The 8,779-nt window shown below is 34.2% G+C and overlaps 1 protein-coding gene across 1 annotated transcript; it reads right to left on the bottom strand.

Annotated features, from left to right (window-relative positions):
- Nucleotides 1–3,355: 3,355 nt before the first annotated feature.
- Nucleotides 3,356–7,874, bottom strand: LOC111380348 (nuclear pore complex protein NUP62-like; the record flags this gene model as incomplete). The annotated part of the gene is made up of 5 exons (XM_023003879.1): nt 3,356–5,558; nt 5,696–5,998; nt 6,139–6,337; nt 7,438–7,562; nt 7,722–7,874. Coding segments are annotated over 5 exons (2,463 nt in total), but the record flags the coding sequence as incomplete, so codon positions are not given.
- Between the last annotated feature and the right edge of the window lie 905 nt (nt 7,875–8,779).

The following is an 8,779-nucleotide window of genomic DNA, read 5'->3' as shown; positions in this document are numbered from 1 at the left end:
ATTAGATGATCATAGAACAAAATTTGGTATATTGATATTGGACTCATTTCGAAGATCATAATTGATTAGAAATCTTTGGCTCGAGAAAAAGTTAATTTGAATCAGTTACGCCAAAAACATTAAAATTTAAAGAAATTGTCTTTATTAAGATTTGTTAATTAGTTAGGTAGTTGGTACCATGCTTGAGTGGCGACAACTACAATTTTTTTCCATTATATTCTATCTTATTTTATTAAAATAATTAGTCAATTCAAACTCCAATAGGCTTGATGTGATAGCATTGTCCAAGTGTTCTATTTGGATGACTATGAATTTGTCAGTGAAATATAATCCAAATACTCAAACTTAATTTTATCCAATAGGTGATACACGTTTTCTATAATAACTCAAACACTTTTATTACTATAAATACTATACAAGAGTCTCATATTTCACCACAACAAAAAATGTATACACATACGTGAGAGGGAGAGATGATACTTTTGGGAATTAGAAGACAAAAAGTCAATCTGCAACCATTATTCACTAAAGTATAGAAAAGATTTTAGGCACGTGCATTCATATTTTGTTCGATAGTTCATTTTATTTAATGAGATAAGATACCTCTGTGCAAGTGTTTTCGTTTCCTTATATTTTTATATTCAATTAAATATATATGAATTGTCAGTGGATCTTCGGATTCTATAAAAAGAGAGATAAAATCCTACGAGATAATAAGATGATCTAAAATGGGTGTGTCACTTGGTTACTAATATGTTCCATAAGAGCAGAGTAGTTTGAAGTATAGATCTTATTTGTTATATATTTGTGTATGAAAACTGCACGATCTTACTGAATGTTTTCGAATACTCACTCTTACAAATTTTTAGATGTTAATTCGGGTCGATTGAAATTGTAGCGGAATGGTGATGCGGACTGCTAAGTGAATCGATGAAAGGAAAAAGATATTAAACATTTAGTTTGTTTCTTTTCATGTTACTAAATTTAATTATTAGTTTTATTTGTTCAAATACTCGTTTGTTTAATTAGTCCATTGATTGTCTTTAAATTTTAGAAACTCAGATCTCGTGTTTAAATTGATAGTTATGGTTGAAAAAAAAAGAATTTCTTAAATTTGTGTTGTTACGTATTTATTAAAAAGAAAATTGAGTTTTTTATAACACTCCAATTTTTATAAATAATAATAATAATAATAATAATAATAATAATAATAATAATAATAATAATAATTTTGGGGCATTACATGGAATTTCGATATCTATTGCATACATATAAAAATGTTAATTCCTTGTATGCCCTCTAATCTTCACCGTTTAATTAAATTGTAAAATTTTAATTCAAAGAGAGTACTAACCATTATCTCTGTCATTGGATTCATTTTGTTGTTGTTTTTTTTGTTTTAATTTTTTTCTTTTCCCGTTCATCAAACTAACGAATTGATATAAAAATTATACTACAAGATTGAATGTTTTCCAATACAAGATCTCCAAACGCAAGGACACTAACATGCTTTTATATTGACAACGTTAGAAAATGTTGAATTTGGTGAAATCGTTCCTCAAATTTTGTTGGAGTACCGAAACAATTTTTTTTTTTTATGAAGTGTGATCCGTTGAGCATAAACAAATTTTCTCAACGAATTTTGACTTGTTCACAAATATGGATGTCAAACAGGTCGAGCGGCTCGTTAAAATTCAGCTCGTGGGTGGCTCAAGATCGTCAAATAACAAGTCCGAGCCTGAGCTGAACATGGGGCTTAATCTGTCGAGCCCGCGAGTGGCTCGTGCCCAAGTTCACGAGCTCGTGGGCTCGTAAAAAATGTACAAATTTGCAAAAAAAATAAAAAAAAAATAACAACAACAATAATAATCACAAGCTTGCGAGCGGTTCGTGAGTCAAGCCGAACTCGTGAGTCGAGCCGAGCTCGTGAGTTAAAGGGCCGAGCAGGCTCGACTCGACTCGACCCATTGCCATCCTTATCACAAATATGTAGATCATACTTTAGGTATTTGTTTGAGCCTCATTATTTTAAAAAAATACATTTTTCAACGGTATTTCAATATCATTTCAACTACATATTTTTCAATAAAATAATATTACACGTAAATTCAAAATTTTTTCTTAATTTTTAACTACATATTTTTCATCAATAACTATTTAAAAATTCATTTTCTCTCCCAAAATGGGACTCAAACAAGGACTATATCTATTTGAATAATTCGAGAACCAATTAATTCAAAATTCTTCTATGTATTACTCGTTTTTTCTTCATCCTCAAACTATTTAATAATGTACAATCCGTCCTTCAACTCTTCTATATCATCAATTTAATCCTTCGACTTCTTAATAACGTGAATTTCATCCTTTAACTTTTCAATATCCTCAATTTCATCCTCAAACTATTTAATAACATTATATCCATCATTCAACAATTCAAGATCGGCAATTTAATCCTTCAAATTCTTACAATGTGAGTTTCATCCTTCAACTTTTCAATATCCTCAATCTCATTCTTTAACTTATGAATAATGTGATTTAATCCTTTAACTTTTCAATATCCTCAACTTCATTCTCAAACTATTTAATAATGTAAAATCAACCTTCTACTTTTCTAGATCGTAAATTTAATCCTTCAACTGTTTAATAATGTTAATTTCATCCTTTAACATTTCAATATCCTCAACTTTATCCTCAAACGATTTAATAATGTAAGATCAACCTTCAACTTTTCTAGATTATCAATTTAATCCAACAACATTTTAGCGATGTTTATTTCATCCTCAAACTATCTAATAATGTTATATCTACCTTCAAATTTTCAATATCTTCAATTTCATCCTTCAACTTCTAAATAATATTAATTCCATCCATAAACTTTTCTCTATAGTTAATTTCATCCTCATACTATTTAATAATGTTAATTCCACCCTTCCAAGTTTTTAATATCATTAATTTAGTCCTTAAACTTTTGAATAATGTTAATTTCATCCTTTATCCTTCTTTTTAACTATAGTTCTTGCTCATTGGCGCCACACAACTAACCCATGTCATTTTACCATGCATCCAAAAAGTACATATTAAGCCCTTTTCAGATAGATATTAAAATTAGATTCTTAATAGATTTTGATAAAAATTTATGAAATATGTGATTGAAAATTTGTGGATCGCATAAACTATGTGATTAAGATTAATTGTTGAATTTAACTCAAATTAAAATTTTGATTTTAAGCTATACCAAATAGGGGCTAACTTTTTAAAGCTCAACCAAGCTCCATGCTTTCATTCAATTTTTTTTATTCTCAAAATGATCATTACTAAAAGATTGTGCTGCATTTCTTGTATTCACAAACATCCCTTAGGAATAAAAAAGCAAAAATAATTAATCATCCTTATCCAGCATTCATCTGAAAAGCACTACAAAATTTGAGTCCGACATAAACAAAAACTAAACACAGAAGACAACAAATCTGGACAACCTATAGATTAACACTGCACAACAATAGCAAGAAGGTCTACAAACAGTACATTTACAACACAAAAGGCTCTCCCTGCAAATAAAAGATACAAGAGGATCGACTGGGAGACTTGTATGTACAAAAGCTGCAAGGGTGATAATCTGCTGATGAAGACAACAGCTAAGATAGTGAAATGGAACTTAACATGCTTCCTTGGAAAGATTTATGAACAATTCCTTCATGTTACATAGAAATACACAAGCGCCATCAATAACACAATCCCGTTACCCAGTGTCGCCTCCTCGTACATTGCAATTTTTAACACGGTACAAAATTGATGAAACTGTGCCTACAGAATATTTGCTTTAAAAAAGGGCGGAAATTCAATGAAGGATACAACAGCTATACCATTCACCGTCTTTACTTCTTCTGGTTCTTACTTCCATTAGCTTTCACATATTTTCGCCCTAACTTGTCACCACCACCACTTCTCAATGAGAAGCTCCCACTCGTATTGAATTCTGTTCTAGCTGATGCCTGAAATGGAGAAGGGCTCTGTGGAGCAACTTGATGTTGCTGGCCAGCAAATTGAAAGGAATTAGGTTGCGCTGGCACTGTTGACCCAAGTATGAAGTCAGAGGGAGAAGGTGAGAAGGTTGGTTGACCAAATAAAGGAACAGAAGATGGCACTGTTGACCCAAACATGAAGCCAGGGGGAGAAGGTGAGACGGTTGGCTGACCAAATAAGTTAGTAGTACGATTGCTAGAGCTAACGGAGTTGGTTGCTGAAGAGGAAGCCGATGAACTTGCACCAAAACTGAATATACCAGAAGTACCACTGCTGAAGGAGCTAGCAGCATTGATTCCCGATGTTGAAGCTGCAGAACTGCTACCAAAGCTGAATATACTAGGAGTGGCACCACTGGTAGAGCCAACTACATTGGCAGAGGAGGAGGAAGAACTGAGACCAAAACTATATAGTCCAAGAGTGACACCGCTGTTGGAGCTAATGGCGCCAACATCTGAAGCAGCAGCAGAACTCACACCAAAATTGAATACACTGGCTGTTGGCCCACTGCCAAGGCCAGCTGCATTGCTTTCAGATGAGGAAAGAGAAGTAAAAGTAGAACCAAGAATAGGAGACTTGGGACTCTGCCAACTCGAACCAAATAAGTTGATAGTAGAATTGCTAGTTTCAGATGAGGAAAGAGAAGTAAAAGTAGAACCAAGAATAGGAGACTTGGGACTCTGCCAACTCGAACCAAATAAGTTGATAGTAGAATTGCTAGTTTCAGATGAGGAAAGAGAAGTAAAAGTAGAACCAAGAATAGGAGACTTGGGACTCTGCCAACTCGAACCAAATAAGTTGATAGTAGAATTGCTAGTTTCAGATGAGGAAAGAGAAGTAAAAGTAGAACCAAGAATAGGAGACTTGGGACTCTGCCAACTCGAACCAAATAAGTTGATAGTAGAATTGCTAGTTTCAGATGAGGAAAGAGAAGTAAAAGTAGAACCAAGAATAGGAGACTTGGGACTCTGCCAACTCGAACCAAATAAGTTGATAGTAGGATTGCTAGAGCTAACGGAGTTGGTTGCTGAAGAGGAAGCCGATGAACTTGCACCAAAACTGAATATATCAGAAGTACCACTGCTGAAGGAGCTAGCGGCATTGATTCCCGATGTTGAAGCTGCAGAACTGCTACCAAAGCTGAATATACTAGGAGTGGCACCACTGCTAGAGCCAACTACATTGGCAGAGAAGGAGGAAGAACCGAGACCAAAACTATATAGTCCAAGAGTGGCACCACTGTTGGAGCTAATGGCGCCAACATCTGAAGCAACAGCAGAACTCACACCGAAATTGAATACACTGGCTGTTGGCCCACTGCCAAGGCCAGCTGCATTGCTTTTAGATGAGGAAGCGGCAGAACAGAAACCAAAATTAATGATTGTACTGGGCACTCGGGAATTGGCCGATGAAGATGCAAATGATGTATTGTTAGTGATACTGGAAGATGGTAAAGATGATCCAAATGAAATAGGCATGCTTTGGGTAACAGTGCCAGACACCAGGGATCCACTGCTACTACCAAAAAGATAACCCTGAGAAAGGATATTTGCAGTTGAATTGAATGAAAATTAACCAATATATATAATATGTGCATCCATTAATATGGTATATTTTGAACTCCAGAAACAGCAAGCATTTACTACACATATATTTAATGACATAATTGAACCTTGAGAATGGCTGTTGGGTTAACTCTGGGACATGGAGTACGAGCCATGTTGTAAATTGCTGATCTGCCTCGAGATCTTGGGGTTATAAAACTATTCTCTGGAACCCCAACGTTAACAGCAACTCTGGTTGTCGATGACATGAAAGGTGATTTTGGAGTAAACGGAACATTGCCAAGCAATCTAGCATCATCCCTACCAATTTGACCCCGCATCACCAACTTTGAAGGCGATATCTTTGAAGGCCCACTGCCCATGTAAGCTTTTGCAAGTTCAGCTGGAGAAGCAATATCATCCTCAAGGACCTGGAAATATTTCTTCCAAATAAATATCAATGAAAACTCTTCTGGTACCTTATCTTAATGCAGATGCTACAAGAAAATATTGCATACAAATTAACAAATGATACAAGTATTGTGCATGTAAAATAAGTATACTATCGTACTCTCGAATTGGATATAGTAGTATTGACTCCATGATATCTACCCCTCTCATTTCTATCTTCTTCCAATGGACTACTCGAGAACTGTCGATGCCTTCCTAAACTGGATGCTAGCTCTGGTAATGCTTCTTGAGTTCTTTCGCCTGCCAGCACTTCTTCAGCTCGTGAATGTAATAGTTCCACGAGGTGTTCAATCTCAGATCTGCATCAATGATTAATGACTCAAGCTCAACAGAAATACAAACTTCAGGACCTTAAGATAGCATACTTAGTTAAACATTCACCCTGACATGTACATCAAAATATCCTTTCGAGGAATTCATTTAAGATTTTGCATGTAAAAGAAAGCAAAAAGAGGATTCCCTAGAAAAAAGGAATTGGATAGTAACCCAAAAACATGTAATCTCGTTAGATCTTGAAAGGCAAAGTTACCACTGTGAAAGAAATTACACCTAGGGTCCGTTTGGTTGCAAAGATGAAATTTGGGTGGAAAGAAAACAAATTCCAGGAAATTGAATTATCTAGAAATTATTTTCCTAGGAATTATAAGTTATTGTGTTTGATTGATATAATTCTTCACGTGAAAAATGTTATATATAAGTGTTTTTTAGGGGATGAATTTACTGGTATTAGGGTTGAAATTTGTTTCCATTGCAAAAAAAAAATAAAAAAATAATAATAATAAAATAAATTCAAGAAAATCATCTATCTTTTGGTATTCATTTGACTTTTTTTATATAAAAATTGTAAATTGAAGGAAAATATTTTTTACAATAATTCTTAGAATTTATTTTTAAAAAAAAAAAAGGAAAAAAAATGTAACCGGGAAAATCAATTCCCACCATATTTCCACAAAATGAAGAATAGTGCAGCTCCCAAGAAATCCAAGAATTTCTATTTCATGAAATATAAACCCCTATCAAACACACCAAAGTTGGAAAATGCCACCCAAATTCTATTTTCCATGGAAATGTTTTGCCAATCAAATGGTGCCCTAGTGATTTAAGGAGTTAATTGAGGCATATGCTTAAGGCGTACACCACTCAAGGTTTAAACACCACACATCCAATGCCTTGAAGACTTGCAAATCGATTTTCAGAGGCTTATGCTAAAGGCTAAGCTCAGTTGCTCCAGATTTGAAATTTTGAACATGAACATAGAAAAGGGTCTCAACTTTTATATTAAAGGAAACCCTGGCAAAATCTTCAGCTGTCTAGAGCATTCGGCTCTCAATATAGACATCTTGCATGTAAACATGCAAGCAACCTGTTCATGACCGGTGACAATTTTCCAGAGCCTTACCCGGTGAATGTCTTCTGCTTTAACAGTTGCTCAAGCTCAGATATCCCACCAATGTCAGAATGATTTACTGGATGACTACTATTTCCACCTGCAGGTTCTTTTGTGCCAGATTGACTCTTAACCAATTAAAAAAGACATAAAAAACTTTCATCAGCTTCAAGAGCCATAATGCAAATCCTCGAAGTAAATAAACAGAGTGGCACAACTTAATATGAAAAAAAAATGTAGGGCCTTTAAAATGCACAGTTTCTTGCAACAACTGCAAGTTTTAGCTAACAATATACAAGGAATTTTGCACTTCTTATATGAAAGTCCATGATGTAGAAATAATCAGGAGGAAGAGGAAGAAGGAGGAGGAGGTGAGAGGAGAAGAGAGGGGAAACTGGGAGAGAGAAGAGAGACGTGATCACAAAATATATTTCATTCATCAAACTGATCTTTCAATCCAAATTACAATCATAAATAACAAAATAATAAACTTGGGCTTGAGCCAACCCATATACAAGCCCAATGAAACATAAAGTCTAAATTTAATAAATAGAAGGTAAAGGGCCCAACAAATGGTCTGATGAGAATGATGTCCACATCAACTCTCCCAAAATGGGAGAAAAACTCGACCTCGTCGAGTAAGGAGATCACAAAAAGGCTACTGTCAATCTCACAGCCACAAAGTAAGCTATAACATCCCGAACTCTTTTTTTCATATTATTATATTATTTTTAAATTAAAATAAGCTAGAGGTGCTACCAAAACTTTTCTCTATCTAATTTAAGCGGAAATATATCGAAAATACTTGATTTTAAATTATTAATTTAAAATTTAACATAACATATCAAATGCTTGAACAACATATTAAATAATATGCATGCGATATTCTTCAAATAAAAGTGGACAATTATCTTTCTAGAAAATTTACTTGACGACCCCATTAATATCACTCTGTCAATCTTCCACGTGTCCACACGACCCGTTCTCATCTGAAAATATTGTAAGAGTGAGTATTTTGAAAACACTCAATAAGAATACGAACACATTCTTATTCACATGATATAAATATAAAACTGACATGACATGGCACACCGACATTTCTTAGATTTAGAGCATACTGGTCGAAACATCCAATCGTTCAAGAAATTTCATAAGAATTCCTACATTCCCTAGGATTTATATATTATTGACACAAAGGTCCATCCCATAGGATTTAACTTCTTTTCTTGACCTGACGATCCATCCCGAAGGATTTAACATATAATTCGAGCCGAAGGCCATATAGTATTTCATGCCAAATTTACATAAATACCAAAGATAAAAATTTATTCTACAGTTTTTATTATTATTATTA

Source organism: Olea europaea, unplaced genomic scaffold (genome assembly GCF_002742605.1).
Source record: "Olea europaea var. sylvestris unplaced genomic scaffold, O_europaea_v1 scaffold2129, whole genome shotgun sequence".
In the NCBI taxonomy this organism is placed as follows: Eukaryota; Viridiplantae; Streptophyta; class Magnoliopsida; order Lamiales; family Oleaceae; genus Olea; species Olea europaea.
This window is presented reverse-complemented; position numbering and strand designations above follow the sequence as displayed.